General features: G+C 39.1%; 1 protein-coding gene across 3 annotated transcripts in view; it reads left to right on the top strand.

Moving 5' to 3' along the window:
- The window catches only part of LOC141800189 (CUB and sushi domain-containing protein 3-like), a 214,653-nt gene that overhangs the window by 70,067 nt on the left and 125,847 nt on the right, over nt 1-18,739 (top strand). For all 3 annotated transcript variants that reach the window (XM_074682596.1, XM_074682597.1, XM_074682595.1), the window contains exons 6-19: nt 457-569; nt 1,816-1,893; nt 3,379-3,466; nt 4,036-4,160; nt 5,007-5,128; nt 7,123-7,226; nt 7,466-7,578; nt 7,868-8,050; nt 8,787-9,113; nt 9,640-9,834; nt 10,224-10,362; nt 11,300-11,487; nt 14,925-15,113; nt 17,738-17,854. In XM_074682596.1, the coding sequence (XP_074538697.1) occupies nt 457-569; nt 1,816-1,893; nt 3,379-3,466; nt 4,036-4,160; nt 5,007-5,128; nt 7,123-7,226; nt 7,466-7,578; nt 7,868-8,050; nt 8,787-9,113; nt 9,640-9,834; nt 10,224-10,362; nt 11,300-11,487; nt 14,925-15,113; nt 17,738-17,854 (2,081 nt within the window). The remainder of the gene's footprint in view (nt 1-456; nt 570-1,815; nt 1,894-3,378; nt 3,467-4,035; nt 4,161-5,006; nt 5,129-7,122; nt 7,227-7,465; nt 7,579-7,867; nt 8,051-8,786; nt 9,114-9,639; nt 9,835-10,223; nt 10,363-11,299; nt 11,488-14,924; nt 15,114-17,737; nt 17,855-18,739) is intronic.

The following is an 18,739-nucleotide window of genomic DNA, read 5'->3' as shown; positions in this document are numbered from 1 at the left end:
AGTCACAAGGCATGTTTTAATAAAGACAACTGCACATACCACAACACATGACCACGCATTGATTAAAAAAAACCTTTATCTTTACTCTGAATGCTTGTTCTTATTCTTTCATTGACATCAAAGCAACACAGCGCTTTCTCTGGCATCTAGACCTGTTTCCCATTACTTCCCAGGCCTGACATACTGAGATGGCTGAATGAATGATGATGATTTTTTAAATCCATCAGCTGATGGTTAGATTACTCTCTCTTAAAAAACATGGATTTATGATGTCTTAATTATTATCTTCAAGATTGTTATTGAAGACTTCCACCTCCAACATTTTCTTAATAACTGACTCTTTTAAAATGACCAGGCAGAATGGGTATGCTGGAGTCAAGAAATATATGTGAACAATATGTGTACAAGTTAGCAGATGACACATGTTGGTCTTTATTTTTGTCTCTTTTTGCTCAGGCTAACAGGAGTGAATATTCCAGCACCCATCATCAGCAACAAAAACTGGTTGCGGCTGCACTTTGTGACTGAGAGCAACCACCGCCACAAAGGCTTCAGGGCTCAGTATCAAGGTAAGACATCATGATTACTTAATTTATACACCATAACAGAACACCCCTCCCAACCCCCCGAGAAAAAAGGGATCATTGTAGGAATAACATACTGTAATTACAAAACATGTTTGATCTTTGTTAACTGAATATTAAACAGTTTGATTAGTACCCACTCTGCAGAGGGCATGAAGGCCTTTCTGCTTCAAACCATTGACTTCAAAGGGTCTTGTTAATCAAAATTTGAAAGATAAGTACTGTATATACTTTCCACCTTATAAAACTCAGCTCTTAGAGCTCAGTAATCCATTACCCTGACATTGTTCTTTGGTATGACTTTAAAAAGTCAGAGAGTGTGCTGCATATACTATAACATTGAGGCTTAAAGCCTGGCCCAAAGTAAAATATTAAACCTGCAACTTCATTATGAACATCTCAATAAAGCGTTCAGTGACATGCATGTTTGGCGACTCTCTGGCATCTAAGTGATGACATAAAATCAGGAGCACTGCATTTTTCATCAACTGCAGGAGATGGTTACGCTGGGGTGAAACAGTTTTTATATGCGTTTGTTATTTATGATGTAAGAGGCAGATATGTTTTAGCAAAGAACATGCATTGAGGGGTTTTAGTATGCACCCTGCTTTTGAGCGTAGAACAAGCTTTGTCTGGTCGCTAAATAGATTAACAGCTCAATTGTATTTGTAACAGGTTGAATTAACAAGTTGACCTACAGTTCAAGTTCAGTGGAGAGCTGTTGTGATGTTTTTGAAATTCAAATGGCCTTGTTTTGCTCAGTACATCATTAATTGCTTTTGGCCATCGTGTTGATAATTCAAAATTATGACAGCCGCTTGCATCACCTGGCTTTTGTGTGCAATATAGCCCCTGCTGTGTTTAATTAAACTCTGTTGATATGTAGTGTTGCAGTCCTTGGACTTTATTTTGATTCTACACAGAATCTCCCCTACAAGCTATAACCACTAAATCAGCTCAGACCAATCAGTTTCCATCCACAGTTTAATATGTCTGAGTCCCATGAACAAACAAACATGAGAAAGTAATTTAGCTTTATAGAATGCCAGGGCAGCCCTTTGGCTGGGACTCATTTATTATGAAAAGGATGTTCACTTGTAGCAATTACATTTGATGTTCTTCCCAGGACCAGTGTGATCCAGAGAAAGAAAAAACACTTGTACTGTATCTTCTCACATCTAATACTGTAACTTCTTTTATCTAATGAACTCTTTCTATTGCTCTCGACCAGTGAAAAGCTCTGGAGAGCTTAAATCCAGAGGGGTAAAATTATTACCAGGAAAGGACAACACTAACAAACTGTCTTTGAGTAAGTCTTTTATTTTTCTTATGCAACTATTTTCATTGCTTCTTTTGTTTATGTAGGGCTTGCGTTCTGGGTGTTGTTTTCTTTCTTGCCTCATTTTTTTATGCTGCATCATTCGGTGAAGGAATTAAGCTACAGTACTAGATTTTGCAGAAGTGCAGTGTCCTTTTCTTTCTAATGACCTATATAACCTGCTGTCCCAGACGTTCTGTCATGACAGAAAATGACCTCAGCTAGACCAGGGCTTGTTATGTATATTGCAGCAAAACATGCTAAATTTCATCAGTTTCAGAATCCCTGTTGCCTCATCCGGTGCTGTTTAAGCAATGCATTAAAATGACTTATGTTCAAGCACTGTGTGATCTACACACAGCTGTAGTCAAGGTTGAGTGACCACTCACTTGTCAGATGATTTGTGTACACTTCAGGCTGAAGTGAACGCATTTTAATTGCTTGCGGAGCTCTGTCATTAACATAAATCTAAAACACAATTCCCCCTAACTCCACACTGTGCTAAACACTTCAGTGATAACAGGTTGTAATCTTTATTACCTCACGTGTGGTAGATGCTGCAAAGCATGGAGACATGAATAATGCAGAGGGCTGTAATCTCTTCCACCAGACACCACTGTATATCATTTAAAAGACGAGACGAGATGCTTCATATGCCTTGTGGATTCATTGCATATACTTGAACCCATAACAATGTTATAACCTGAAACAATTAACTTCAAAGCTAATGAACTTCCTTAAGGAAGTCAAAGAAGAGAACGAAGGGGCGTTGAAACAGGAGGGTCTTTGTGTGTATGTAGGTTGGATGTCTTATTGCAAACTCTAAAACAAACTTTAACAATAATTATGATACTAAATAATTAATGAATTTCATTTCTAGTGCTTACAGTCTTTAATATACAGCTCATAATGTGAAGAGGGGACCAGCCTTTTTAAAGTGAGAGCACAAATAAGAAAAAATAAAGTATATTCCTCCTCCGAGCGTTTACATTCCTACTGCAGTAAAGGACACACTCATCTAGAAGGCTTTCTCCAGGGTTTTTAAACCATTCTTATACACAGAAAGGCTCGCTGAGTGATCATTGTAGCTCCTGAAATTGATAGCTGAGGTTACTTAATCCTCTTAGTCCCTTTTGGACCCTGATACACTTTTGCCTGTTGTCTAGCACAGGTAAGAGAGTTACATTTACCCTTGGCATCCCCGATGATATCGCAAAACACAAATGTGTATTCATAACAATGCTTCTAAAGAACTGGCAGTTGAAGGTCTTTGACAATGAGAGATGAGGTCAATTTGTGTAACTATGTGATCCCTGACATCAAATCTGGTACCAAGCAAACTACTAAACATCCAAACAGACAGTTTTTTTCTAGTCAAGTGCTTTTCATTGCTGTGGGTGTTTGCTGAAAGTACAAAGCTTTGACAGTTTAAGTGTCTCTCTCATAGCACTTTTGGTTCTTCTCTCTCTCACTCAGTGAATGAAGGAGGAATCAAACAGGTGTCTAATTACTGCCCCGACCCAGGGGAGCCGGAAAATGGCAAACGGGTTGGCTCTGACTTCAGGTGAGTGACAGAGCTCAGATTAACACGAGGGAGAGTAAAGAAGAACATTCTTTCCATCCAAACATCACACTGTTAAGTCAGCAATTTAAATGCACTTAATGAAGCTTTATAATCTTGATTTTTATGCCTGAGTCATGGGAATATTTGCTGATATTTAACAGTAAAGTCCTTTGAAATCCACCCTGAGATCCTTCAGAATTGAGTATGTTTGCGTGTTTCCATAAATATATGTGCCCTCTATGCCTATGATCATTCTTGTCTGGAGTCCATTTGCTTGTTTTTTTATGTCCAGCTTTGATATAGTTACATAACCCTGATCATTGAATCATATATAAAAAACTCCTCTGTGAAAGGGCATTCAAGCTCTTTTTAACAGGGGCGATTGTAACATTTGTTTGGACTCTGAGGACAAGAGCGACATACATCTAGTATCTGTGCAGTTTTACTGTGCACACTGCACACTGTAATGAATGACACAAATTAAATAATGAATTCTTTTTTTTACAAGGAGTCATTTTTTGGAAATTGATTGCTTTTTCAGGAGCTAATGGTGTTTGTTATCTTTTCAGCATCGGAGCAACTGCTCAATTTACCTGTGATGAAGACCATGTGCTGCAGGGTTCCAAAACGATTACCTGCCAGCGCGTTGCCGAAGTCTTTGCTGCTTGGAGCGACCACAGACCTGTCTGCAAGGGTGAGCGAGGCTTCTAGAGAGCTAATAAAACAGTTTGATTAAGGCACTGCCTCTGGATATGGGCTATGCAGATAGAAGAAAGTTCATTTCTGTTAATTATGTATGAAAGCCCCTGCTGCAGCACTCTGATTCTTCAATCCAAAACAGTTCTGGATGTTTTTCTATGTTTCATGATACCTTGAGCGGTTTTTATTTGATTAATGGAAATGCAGCTAATAGACCCTCTCTCTGCTTGTGCAAACAGTTTAATACCTTCCTGTCATATTACAGTGCAGGAGTTATTTCTCTCCTGCACCGCATTTACATTGTGAGTCTTACATTCTTACAACTGACTTCAAAGTTCTGTTAAGATAATTCAAACTATGAATATTGTACAGAAATATTGCCAAGGCACAAGGTAAGGGATGGGTACCTTTCACATTTGAAACAATATGTTACTGATGCCTGGTACCTGGCAATCAGTATTGGTACCCAACAGTACCAATTTAGGTACTTTTTTGTGTTATGTGGTAAAAAAAAATATCAATTTGTTTAATAATATTTTTTTTTCCATTTTAACATATTTATTATTCAATTTATTATTCACTTTATTACCTTATAATAATGTTTTCACGTTCAGCATAGAAAATTGCCCACTCCCTCACAGTCACAAGGACGCTTTTAGGTACCTAAACATGGTACCTTTTGATTTTTTTTGTGAACCGGTACCCAGTACTTTTGACAGAATTTGGTCGATACCTATAAAAGTACCTAATCCGGTACCCATCCCTACACAAAGTTGTATTGATTTACTATTTTTAATTCATGTTAACATCATGACCAACATTCACCCTTTTATGGTTTCAGTGAAAACTTGCGGGTCCAATCTCCAGGGGCCCTCTGGGACTTTCACTTCTCCTAACTTCCCAATCCAGTACGAGAGTAACTCCCAGTGTGTGTGGATCATAACAGCCAGTGATCCAAACAAGGTACAACAATAGATTTTAAGATCTTGTGATGCACTTGTAATAATCTTTACTAACTGAAAAAATGAGACACATTAACAGTCTATGAAACAGAGTACAGGCATATGCCATCTTTCCTGATTATTCATAACAGCAGTACAGTATACAGAAAGCAACCACCGCCATAATTAAAAAATGAATAATTGAAGGATTAAGATACCCCTGTAACTGGAAACTAATCACCTTACAAGAAAAAAAGGTTGGCATGAGTGTACACCGAATTTATCAGGTAATGTTTTTTTGACTTCCTCACTGTAGCATATTAGAAACTTCCTGCCTGTGGAGCGCAGCATTTTCTTTCTGTTTATGCATGCACCTATTTTCCAAGGGCTTCCCAAGGTGAGAAAAGGTTACATAGAATATGCATATATTTGGACTCGAATCCATTGTTACTGTCCCTCATTAATGTACAGAGCTGCAGTGTATTGCATTTCAGTTCTCACTGGACTATCAATTTGACCTCCCTGTTGAAACTTAGCTATTTGCTTAATTCATCTGTGGTTGCAGAAATGGAGAGAAATAATGATTGAATGAGATCAGCTTGTCCCCAAAGTGAAGAGGTCAAAGCTGTTTTGCTGGTCGTTACTGCTCTCCTACATTAATTCCAGCTCTTTATCGGTATTCCAGTAAGTCATACACACAGGGGGTGTCGGCTCAAAAGGACAGCAAGTGCCATGGCTTTGTGCTGCCATGCCCTCTCCTAGACAAACAAGCCAGAGTTGGCACTGACACTTGGTCCATTAGAGATATTATGGTAATTATGCTTATGCATGCATTGTAATGTAATAAAGCTGTTATACATGGATATGTGGTCACATTGTCCTCCCAACAGCTAGAGAAAAGGGATGCTGAGGATGAGCAGACAGCCATCATATGTTTGTCACCAGTAGATGTGTCACTTTGTCATCATAATGTCCTTTTATTCCTCCCTAATCCATGTAGACAAAGTGTAGGCTGGGATAATGTGGCTGTTGTGTGTACTGTCTCCGTAGTGGACTCAAATTTACACGATTATTATTAGCGTAAGCTGCTGTTGCCAATTTCATCAGTAGACGTGTCATCTTTAGTGAAGTTATGTTCACTTGTTTAGGCCGAAGAGAGATGATGAAATGACAGCTGACAAATAGCGCATTTCTCAAGGGTGAATGTGGACAGGCAATTAAAAATGTTGGACTGCAATTTTGCCTTGCTGTTATCAGTGCTGAGATTTATGCTTTACGGTAATGTGAAAAGATGTGGCTGTCAGCTTCTGTTTTTGCTTTGAAGGATATTTGTTGTGTCCTTTGTTTGTGAAGATGCATGGCATGGACAGGCACTATATTCCAAAGCTTCAATCTCTAAAAAAGTCAAAAATTTGATGTGAGCTGACCTTTTTTGTAAGCCCTTTATTTTCTTTTGATGTCGTTGTTTGTTTGAGTTTCGGGGCAGTTTTTTGCATAAAAGTAATGTTCGATATATTGTAAACTCTGGATTCAAGAGATGTTACCAAACATGACATAGGAAGGCTTTACATGATTGTTTCTTGTCATTATTGCAAAAATCTGCAGCTTTCTGTGCATTTGCTACTTCTTTAAATTGACACTTTTCCCAACATAGTCCCACAATACAAGCCTCTGAAATGAGAAGTGAAATGGTTGCTTATTTGGTAATGAAAATAGAAATCTGATTGGAGTGACTGCTCCTCAGATTCAAAGGGTTTGGCTTCCATAAATAAAAGCCATTAAGACTGACTGTCAGGATAAACCTGCGGGGGCAGATGGTCTGGCTGTCAGACATGTTGTTGCCATGTATTTATGAAAATCAATAAAACACTCCAGACACATGAATTGTTAAACATTTCATCTTTCACAAGCTGTTTGCAGTATTGACAGAGCCAGATTTAAGACACTCAGTAAATGCTTCAGTTCATTGTCCCTGAATATTAGAAATCCTCATAACTAAGATTTATCAAATCCCAGGTTATCCAGATCAACTTTGAAGAGTTTGACCTGGAAATTGGGTATGATTCCCTAACAATCGGAGATGGAGGGGAAGTAGGTGACTCCAAAACAATAATCCAAGTGTAAGTACAATTCTTAATTGTTTTATAATGATACTAGTCCAATATGGAGCATGTCCCATCTACTGAAGCTTGAAAAAAAGAGTGATGTATCCATTGAAATGAAGCCTGCTTAGTACTTTGCTTATTAATTTACATAGCTGTATACTTATTACATTATATTTTGTTTAGGAGCTGTTTTATAAATTGACAGTGGCTTTTCTCTGAAAGCTGGTGGCTTGTCTTGTTGCTTGTCTTTGCAGCCTGACTGGGAGCTTTGTCCCAGACCTGATAGTCAGCATGTCCCATCAGATGTGGCTTCATCTTCAGTCTGATGAGAGTGTGGGTTCCATTGGCTTCAAGATCAACTATAAAGGTACTCCAGTGCTGATATCATCTTTCTGTCTGAACTCATGCTGTGTCTGTACGCCCTTGGTCAATAAAGAAACAAGTACATCTTCTTTATGAGTATTTCCTCCCTTGTTCATCTCTCACTCTTTCCTCCATCATCCGCTCTCAACTCAGTTCGCCTGAACCTTAGCACAAAAAGCTAAAGAAAATAGCTCCAAGTACCTGGTTTTACTTAATCCTTAAACTTTTTCCTTGTCCTTTCCCTTGTTCCCTTGTCCCTCCATCCTCTCTCCTCTCCTCCCTTCTCTCCACAGAAATTGACAAAGAGAGTTGTGGCGACCCTGGTACACCTCTGTATGGCTTCCAAGAGGGTAGTGGCTTTTTAAACGGAGATGTTCTGCGCTTTGAGTGCCAGTTTGGATTCGAGCTCATTGGGGAGAGGATGATAACCTGCCAGAACAACAATCAGTGGTCGGCTAATATCCCCATCTGCATATGTGAGTCTGATACATGCTATTTTTCACTGCAGCAAATGAAGCCATTACTTATGTGCCTAGAAAGTTCACAATGACACTAAGCTATCGGAGGATTAATTACCGTGTTGTTAAATGGCCATCAGTGGATTGTGTGTAAACAGACATTATGCAAGGTGGGTAATTGATAGCAAAGGGTTCTGTAAGTTATTAAGGATTACATTTAAAAAACAACTTTAGAAAAGAAGACCCTCTTTATACATAGTATTTGACCTCATGTGAGCTTCACTATAGCTAACACGAATCCACAGTTCAAGACTTTTGTTCCTTCAACTGAAACGTGTCCATTGGGGAGATAGAAGAGAATAGAATACAATATTCTTTATTGATCCCCCTTGGGGGAATTTTTTTGCCACAGCAGCTCACAAAAAAAGTGCAGTAATGCAATAAGAGATGTGACATATCCTGTGAACCTTTACTGATGCATGACTGCATTTTTTACATTTACTTCTCTGCTCCATCCCTCTTACAGTTTCATGTTTCCCTAACTACTCAGCACCCATGGGAGCAGTGCTGTTTTGTGATAGCTGAGCTAGCCATATCATGCTGACATACACTCTGTGCCTGATCCTGTCATAGCAGAATCCACCGTGAAGACAGTCATATGACCAGAGAAAGTTGCTGTACAACAAATTGCCTCACCTGGGATTTGTTTGTGTTTTTTAATCATCTCTGTATTTTCTACCCCTGTATCATACAGTTCCCTGTTTCTCCAACTTCACTGCTCCCATGGGGACAGTGTTGTCTCCCGATTACCCAGAAGGCTATGGAAACAACCTCAACTGTGTGTGGCTGATAATCTCTGAGCCTGGCACCAGAATCCATCTGGCTTTCAATGACTTTGACCTGGAGCCTCCTTATGACTTCCTAACTATCAAAGATGGGGACCAATCAGGAGCCACAATACTAGGACGCTTCTCAGGGGCTGAAGTTCCCTCCCACCTGACGTCTAACAGCAACGTGCTGCAGCTGGAGTTTCAGGCTGATCACTCAATGTCTGGGAGAGGGTTCAACATCACCTATAGCAGTAAGAGGCTATTTCATCATTTAAATTAAAACATAATATCATGTTAAAATTTTTAGACAGGTCATTGTGTAACTTTTTTAGTTTTGGTTTGGCTTTCTTTTTATAGACTTGGAAACAGTTTTTGTATTATCTAAAGTGAAATGAAAACCAAACAGTGAGTGACAAAGCATATCCTAACCCTCCAGTGCTTATTAAATGAATTCTTAGACTTCAGGTGAAGATGTTTATACCTTGTTCCCTTAGGGAAGCTTAAGTGCCTCAGTGTAAAGAGCTCCTGTCTCTTGTACCTCATTGTCCAAAACAAGGCCACCATAATTCTTTTTCCTTCTGGCGGTGTCACAACAAGCCACAAAGACAAAGGCTATTGTCACCCTAAGGTGTACAGAGCAGACCTCTGTTAGTTTTTTTTTCTCTTCACAGACAGCTACATCCATTTTCCTTATCTCCTTCCTCCTCAAAGACCACATTTCTCATTCACACAAGAGCGTTTGTCACCAGATCTTGTTCTCTTTCTTCTCATTACAAGCTTTCGGGCGTAATGAGTGCCCTGACCCTGGAATACCGCTGAATGCCAGACGCTTTGGGGATAATTTCCAGCTGGGAAGCTCCATCTCAGTGGTTTGTGAGGAGGGCTTCATCAAGACGCAGGGGGCTGACACCATCACATGCCATTTGGAGGAAGGCAAGGTGATGTGGAGCGGACTCATCCCCAAATGTGAAGGTAATGAAATGGATGAGCTTACTAGTTCTGTGGTAGCCGGACACATAAGTCAGCTTTAGAGTTGATAGAGAAGAACAGAGGGGATTTTTGTTTAAAAGCTGAGTGGGCTATGAGGAACATTCATTTCACCTAAACAGAGCTGCTTTTATCTCGTATTATTTTCAGGTTTTTGTGTAGCCCAAGCCCTATGGTGACTCATTCTGTGTTTATTTTCCTAGCAATCCTTTTTATTTGGGTGTAAAAAAATAACTGGGTGATATCATCTTCAAAAAAAAAACTTTTTATGGTGTACATCCATTTCATCCAATTTCTCTGCTTTTCTCTTTTTATAACTCTAACATATCTTTGTTCTCTCCTTCCCCTCCACCAAAATCCACATCCTCCACCAGCTCCTTGCGGGGGCCACTACTCAGGGCCGTCTGGTGTTATCCTTTCCCCGGGGTGGCCAGGTTACTATAAAGACTCCCTCAGTTGTGAGTGGGTCATTGAGTCCGAGCTGGGAACCTCCATCAAGATCAGCTTTGACAGGTTTGTATGACAAACACAACCACTCAGCTGTGGAGATAAAGATATGCTCTCTGACATCCTCACACATAGACAGTGAAGTTATACACACTCCTGTTTCCACAGCATTTGTAATAACTGGTGTATTAATTTTTGTACACATACAGACCTCTGTATGTAGGCACACTTAAGAGGTGTGAAATTACTTGTGCACATATGCAAAAACACAGAAGGTGTACCCTTAGCCCTAGGAGCTTCTGGGGTAGAAATAGAAATTTAGAGGAGGTGGAGTGCAATCCTGGACCTAGTTTCCAAAAATGTTGAAAGCCTCAAGTGATTTCTTGTCTTGCTTACTGGCTTCTGCTCATTTTCTTGGTGAACTGCACTGAAAACAAAGACAGTCTTGCTTTTAGATCTTTATGGGGCACCATTAAAAAAGAAACCATAAAATGTTCAGACTTTAAATCAACATTCCTCTGTGCTGACACTCTCCTTTGTAAAGAAACAAAGAATTACTCAGTGTTTCCTCAGTGAAAAGGTCAAATCATTACACTCATATTTTTCGAAGCCTACTTTCTACCCTGATTTAAACAGTGGATACTGGCTGTATTCCGGATATATTATAATTCCTGGAGTTTCTGTTGGTGGAGCTTTTTTTCCCAACAGTGTTGATAAAAATAGAACTGAGTAACTGTTTCACTCGTTTGAACTTGTAGAGACCTAAGGGTTACCATGGATCCATACCGTGTCACATTTCCATGAAACATATTGATCTTGATCTATCGCAATAATTGGAACACTAGATGTGTAAGCTGTATTATTGTGCTATTTTGTCAAAATTATACATTTTCCTCTGCAGACACAACAGGCTCAAAGGCTTCAAACTGTCCAATCTGTCAAAGCACAAGAATTGTTCTGTCTGTTCTACTGTTCTCTTTCTCTGTTTCTTTCCACTTCTAAGGTTTCAAACTGAGCTCAGTTATGACTTCCTGGAAGTGCATGATGGTCCCAACTTGTTGTCTCCTCTGATTGGCTCATTTAATGGAACCCAAGTCCCACAGTTCCTGTTCAGCAGCAGTAACTTCCTATACCTGCTTTTCACCACTGACAACAGTCGATCAAACAGTGGCTTCAAGATCTTTTATGAAGGTGAGGGTACACTGCTACTGAATACATGCACAGCATATATAAAATTGGGATTATTTTGACAGTTTATTTTGGGATGATACTTGTTTGGGGGGATTTCCTAGGGTTAAAAATATATATCATACACTTGACATTGAAGTCAAAAGTCTGTGTATGCAGTGGTTAATAGTGGGGAAAAAATGTTTGGTGGCCAATTGTAAACTGGCTGTGACTATTGTTGTCAAGACACTATGAGTGCCAGTATTATGGCGACAACTAAGCTGCCCTTAATACAAACCATAAAACTGTCTAAGATGAAATTTCATGAGTGGGGCTACAGAATTTTAAATATCACCTACTTTTGAGGGACATCAAGGTCAACGCTGCTACTAAAAGTTTCATGTTGCATAAATGTGAATGTTGAGTGCAGCTTTCTAGGCTTTGTTGGAGGAGCTCCCAAGTCCCAAAATTCTAACTTGAGTACACGTGCTGCGGTATGAGTATGTCAGTGCTGCTTATTAAATTATATTTCTGTTATTGAAGTGAAAAAAAAGAATCCAAGGACTTTAAAATTCAGTGAAGTTTCGTGATCAATGCCATCAACAGCCGTCAGACATAGTTCTCTGTTAAGTATAGCGTTACATAATTTGAGTAACAACCATTGTGGTAAAATCATCTGCTCTCAGGGGAGATTTTTTTAAATAAATATTTTCTTTCCTTACACCTCATGGTTAATGAAGTAATAGTCTGAAAAATCAACCAGGAAAATACTTTGGACATGCTGTGATCTATTTTCACAATTGTTTGCATGAGCACCATTACCCTTGTCACTCAGATGTGATTCATAAGACAGCGTTTGTTATTATGTCTGTATTATTGACTGAAAGCAGACCACAAGTGCCTTTGTCTTATTATGTTTCTCTCTCAAGCGCATTTCTCTTTAGTTGATGAGGCTATCGAAAAGCAATAACAGTAAGATCATATTAGCTTCTTCCATTGCAATTTAGGGCACATCTTATTGCGAAATGCTTTAGGGAAACCCAGCCTAGTTCATTTGTAAAATTGGTCTTACAAAGTGAGGCTGTTGCGAATTATGCTTTGAATAAACAGAAGCACAGGAGCACTGCTTCATTTCCTTGGTATTTAATGGATGAATTAGATCTACTCAGTTATAAAAACAATATTATCAGATTGTATGAATGCTCACATATTCCCACCATATTTGCTTTAATTTCACCCTTTTTTTTTCTTTTTTAGCTTCCCCTTCCAGATGGTTGCAGATCACCTTAAAAACTATCACCAACAATAGAAAAACAGGCCTCTGTGTCTCTTACATGTTCAGAAAAAGAAATTATTCCCTTTTGAAAAAAATATAGTGAATAACCCAAGAAGGGAAAGAAAAAAATCTCACAGATGATGACAAGTAAAAGAAAAGCCCCTGAACATACATGAAAAATCAGTCTGGGGTATATTATATGTTATATATGTTTGTATGTTTGTGGTGCTCACTCACACCAATCAGCCAGGACATCATGAGTACCGGCAGGTGAAGTGAATAACATTTCTCATTACACTGACACCTGTCAGGGGGTGGAATATATCATGCAGCAAGAGAACATTATGTCCTTTCAAGTTGCTGCGTAGAAAGCTAAGAAAGAGTTAGTGTGTACATTTTGGGGGACTATGAAAAGGGCTAAAATTGTATTGGCCATACATCCCCAAAACTTGGGCACTGTTCATGTGGTTCCCAGTCTGCAGTGGTCAGTACCTATAAAAGTGTTTGAAGGGAAACTGGGAACAGGGCCATGAGCTGCCAAGGCTTATTGATGCCCATGGGCAGGGAAGGCTGGTCAATATGGTTCTGTACTCTGTCCTTAAAGTTGCTGGAGCTAACTGACAATTAAGCAATACTGAGTTACTCTGTTAACTGCACATTTTCTACCACATGGTCTAAAGTAACTTCTTTTGGCTGTTTAGTGCCATACTACACTTCCTCCAACAAATGCATTACAATGGGTCATTGAACCTTTTCAAGCTGCACTTGCTGTGAGTGTGTGTCCCTGATGCTATTTGATTCTTCGGTGGGTTCAACTTTACATAAATTTCACATTGTGTGTAGTACCTTTTGAAGGCATTTCATGCTGTGCTCACAGTCACTGATGCCAGACATCCTAAAATGAATATTTGCATCCATATAAAAGACATTTGACTGGGTCATACACCTGATATTCTTCCGTCACCTGAAAATGGATTAAAACCAGAACAAAAGATGCTCTTACTCAGCAGCTCTTTATTTTTTCTGTATTTGTTGCAATTTTGGTATCTATTACTCCAGACAGACAGACAGATCACAGCTTTTTCCTCCCCTTATACTTCAAGCCAAAAATACATGCCCTGATAATCTATCTTAGAAGGCATACCTGCTGCCCTGATAACTGCTTGTCCAACTGTTGTCAGTCAACCATCTAAAATCCACATGTGTTAGTGTATCAAAAGCAGACCCACATTTTGGATATCCTGACAGCAGTCTTCCCAAATCACAGGGAAAACAGGGTTATCTCTTTGCAGCTGGCAGCCCTGAAGATTAGAAAAGAAGCCATGGCCGCTGAGCAACCAGCTCAGTCTGGGACAAAAATCACAGCACAAAAACACTTTAGTGTAACCAGAATTGCACGTGTGATCCACAGAGTCAACAAGGTCATTACCTATATCCCAATGAAACCACTACCCTGTATTCTTTACTAGAGTGAGATTCTAATTTTTACCACCTGACCTTTCAAAAACTTTGTACAACTAAAATAAAGAGCATGAAAATTAAACATGATTGAGATTCTTCAGAAAAAGTACCTGTCAAACTTTGTAGAACAACAGTTCAAAAAGAGCCTTTGCTGTTATCTGAAGTGTGTCACAAAGTATTTTGTTCACAATTTTTGAGGCAGAAAGCTAAATTAAGGGGAAAAGTTAACCTTTAAGTTTGATTTTTTAAATTATTTGTGAGACCCACAACATACTTTATTTTTCTGATTGTCTTGGGTTTGTCATCTTAGGTTTTAGAAGCAAAATTTGTATCAACTTACAAGGAATTCATACTCTTTGCAAACAGAACTATCCCTGATGTTTCTTAGATATTGTATGAGCCTATACTTTTTTAGCTCAAAAGGTTTATTTGCAAAATTATGACCTGGCTTTGTCTTATGTATGAAAGTTGAACTGAATCTTGAGATCTTTGTTAGGGAATGAAGAAAACTTCAACAGGATAGAAAAACTTGCTGGACATTATTAAATGTCCTTTATCCTTCTCGATAGATATTTATGGTTGTGTAATCAGCATAATTTGTCATTGCAGTAGCTGGCCGAGACAAAGCAATGACTTGGGATTCAAATCAAATAAATCAAGAGGCAGGAATATCAGTTGTCTCAAACCACAATGAAAAAGTAACTGTCTGATTTGATATCTCCAGTGGTCACTTTGGACACATACTCCTGTATGGACCCTGGTATTCCAGTGAATGGTGCTCGCTTGGGCCATGACCTGTCAATCGGCTCCACAGTGTCCTTTCAGTGTGACCCAGGCTACAGGCTGAGCCACGAGGAACTTCTGGTTTGTGAGAAGAACCACTTCTGGAGCCACCAACTGCCCACTTGTGATGGTGGGTACAATTGCCTTTTTTCCCTCCAACAGTCTCAACCATGAAATGTTCAGTGCTTTATTCTTATTTTGAGTGAATGTGAATCCTGTGGTATCTGTTTTTCTATTTTAGAAAGCTACCATGTGACATAATGTGATACTTAAGATTCTTAGAAACAAATCAGCCAATCAAATAGCCACAAAGAGGAAGTATGGGTGGTTACCATGTGATGCATTACATAGTTTTCTAAATGGATTTCTTTAAAGTGTGGCATAAATAAGTTTTTAATCAATTAAGATTGCTGGAATACCTCGCACATGGCCTCGGTATGAAGCGTAAATTGGAAATTGACCAAGCCACAGACAGGGTGCCAATAATTTAGCAGGGTAGGTTGATCAACAATATTTTTTTTACGGATGCCTCAGCTGCCTCACACAGTACTACAAGAGTTGGAGTGAGTTGGTCAAGAATTTGGTAAGGGTTCACTTTTCAGATCTATAATTGATTTATTATCACTAATACTTATTAATCCAGCATTTTACCTTTATAATCATGGAAAAAAGCCAATATTTTGAATAAAATGACTAAATGTCATCTTGTGGCACCACCCTTCAAATGATAGGAGACTAATGAAGGAAGTTAAATTTTTCAGTTAAATAGTGTGAAGTTTAGCTACATTTTTAAAGTTTGTTGTTGCATAAAGCCACGGTTTGTTGTTTGGAAATCCCACTTTACTGATCATCTTGTCAAAGACAGGACTATCTGAACTCTGCTCTGGGGAGTCAACCGTCAGGTCAAAAAGAGGCCAGGCATGACCCGGTACAACACTGTGAAAGAAAACTGGGTTCTTACAGAAGCTGCTTTGTCAACTGTCTGTATTCCAAAAACAAAAACTCCATGAACCCTTAAGAAAAAAAATCCAATCCTTGTCGGCAAAAGGATAAAAACAACACAAGTATGTGTGACTGAGGAGCCCAGAGCAGGTGTGAATAACCAAACAGATGCTTGTCAAAATACTTTCATTCAACAAAGAGACCCTGTCCTTGTGAGCAGACAACTTGGGGTGTTATGAATCATGTAATACTGAAGACAGTGTACACTCAACTTCAAAGCATAAAGTTCAGCAGATTTGTGATTGTTGTTGTCCCTCACATTTTTGCCTGGCTGTATCTATACACTTTGGTTCTTTGTACCGTTCAGCAGCACACTCAAGGACAACAGTGGCAATTACTGTTCCAGGATACTAACCATACATAATGTGTCTTAGTCACGGATCATGCAGTTCAAAGATTAAACCAAGTAGAATACATGCAATGGTCGTTGGTGGCTTTATACAGTACAATGTTTGACTTCAGCCAAGTGGTGAAATGTTTTTCTTTTATGTTGCAGCATTCTTGCCTACGTGTGTGCCAAACTGGTGCCAAACGCCCTGGCTCTGTGCCTATGAAACCTCTAAAGTAGATCTTTTGCTGAGCATACTCATCCACTTTTAATGACTTTATGTAATTTCGGCTCATTAATAAAATATGCAATATAATTTTGTTGGTGGGTAAGGATCCATGCCTTGATGTGTTGTGCTTGCTGGAGGGCCCAAGGGTGGAAGGAGAGAGGATAAGAGGGTAGTGGGTGTGTGCAGCTGTGGAGCCTCAGGCGTCCCAGTGATCCTTCAAAACAGCTTTTGACATTCAAAACTTTGAGATATGTGCATGCACAAAAGTTCTGCTTCTAATATTTGTCATCCAGCGCTATTTGGAGGACGGCATCCGGGAATTTGGAATGTCGCTCTCAGGGCTTCCAGGCCAAAGGACACAAACATACACATATGTGCACAGACAGACAACCTCACACACATTCACATCTGGACCAAAGGAGAAAAAATAGTCAGATTTTATCAATGTTTTATTTAATGCAGTGCCCTTTATGGGAAATGACCTTTTACTTGAAACAGAATGACAGCATGAGAAAACTGTTGCTGGTTTGAACAATATCCAATTAGACGAGTTAACCTTCAGATGGATCGAGCATTAACCTCTGGGTCCTCTGCAGCCAATCAGTGCAGAGATTTGTCTCATTAACTTTCCCTGATGGGTATGAAGCTTTTAACATGAAAGATCTGAAAGTGAGATGACAGCACCCACAATTACCGACTGTAGCTACTTTACTCCATAAGATGCCAAGGGATTATCCTTCAGACCTGCCTGAAAAGTTGTTGAGCACATCACTGAGATGATTGTTCCAATTTGGAAGAAATTCAAACTCAATTTGAAACTTCATTCGAAATAAAGCCATACACCTGTGTCATGTCTTGTGAAATGTGAGTACATTTAGTGGATTATCATGTTTTCTGATAATGCCTTCTACTCCGAGTTACTATAGGAGAGGAGAGAGTATGGATGGATAGCTGAATTAATGAATAATTTATTGTCCTGGCAGTGGGACAGGTTTGAGGGAGCGAGAGAAAAAACACATTGTGTTGGCAGAATTACAGGTACTCATAAAAATAGCAGGACAGAATGTGATATGACTCAAATGCATTATTCATTTAAATCGCTCCTCTGCCTTCAGGTGAAGGATTTATTGGTTCATTTACAATTTCCCTTTTTTTCTGCAACAGTTATCAGTCATTATCTTCTCTTTCTATTCAGCATCATGCGGAGGGGATATCAAGGGACCTGGAGGGATCATCTTATCACCTGGTTATCCAGAGCTGTACCCAAACTCGCTGAACTGTACATGGACTGTGGAAGTGAGCCACGGAAAAGGTAGAAAGGATTTTGTTACCTTTTTGCTTTAATAGTATACATACAATGCACAAAATAAAATCTCTTCTTTGTGTTGTGATACTTGTGAAGTTAAAAAAATGGTTGTGTTCAATCATGATGCCACTCCTCGGTTAAAGCACCTTTTTATAGCCCTTAGTCTCGTTACACCCTCAGTAGCCCTAACAATAGCCAAATTATAGGAGCATAAATTACCACAGTACCCCTCACCACACATTCAGAGAACATTACAGCGATTTATTGCTCCAAAATTAGTCAGTACAGCATATTTTACAAGAGCAAAGATAATTTACATACCCTGACTTTTTTCAACTTTGGCATGTGGCCAGCATGGTGTTCACAGGAAGATCATTTTTTGAAAAATGAACCGTGCAATTCTCTTTTCAAAGGAGGCCGCAGTATCTGAGAAATCTGTTCACTTTTTTGTTCCCCCGTTATCAACAGTTGTTCCTCTTTTTTCGTGTTTTAAGATGAGGCTGTACAGCACAGAGGGCTGCCTAACACGTTGGATAATATTTTAACCTTTGGGAAAGATATTTTTTTTCTTACTGAAGTATTTTGGTGGTTCACCTGTTTAGCAAGCTCTTGTACCTCAGCTTTATTCCAGTATTTTGTCTAATTAAATTAGTTACATTTCCTTATCCAAGCCCTCACAGTTATTCTTAGGATCATAACCAGTTCTCTGTGAAATTTTTGTTCTTTTGGAAATTGCACTCAGCTTATCTGAGTACCCTTCTACTAAGCTGCATCAACCTGAATTTTACCCTTATGTTTCCACCACCACTGAAATAAAAACCAGCTGAACTAAAGTAAGAGCAAACTAAACAAAGTGGAAAAGAAAAAAAGAGGTTTATTTTAAAAGCTCAT

This window comes from Halichoeres trimaculatus, unplaced genomic scaffold, assembly GCF_033239565.1.
Source record: "Halichoeres trimaculatus isolate MK-OKI-2021-1 unplaced genomic scaffold, fHalTri1.1 fHalTri1_scaffold_12, whole genome shotgun sequence".
In the NCBI taxonomy this organism is placed as follows: domain Eukaryota; kingdom Metazoa; phylum Chordata; class Actinopteri; order Labriformes; family Labridae; genus Halichoeres; species Halichoeres trimaculatus.
Note: the sequence above shows the minus strand (reverse complement) of the source record. Positions and strands in the feature narration are given on the sequence as shown.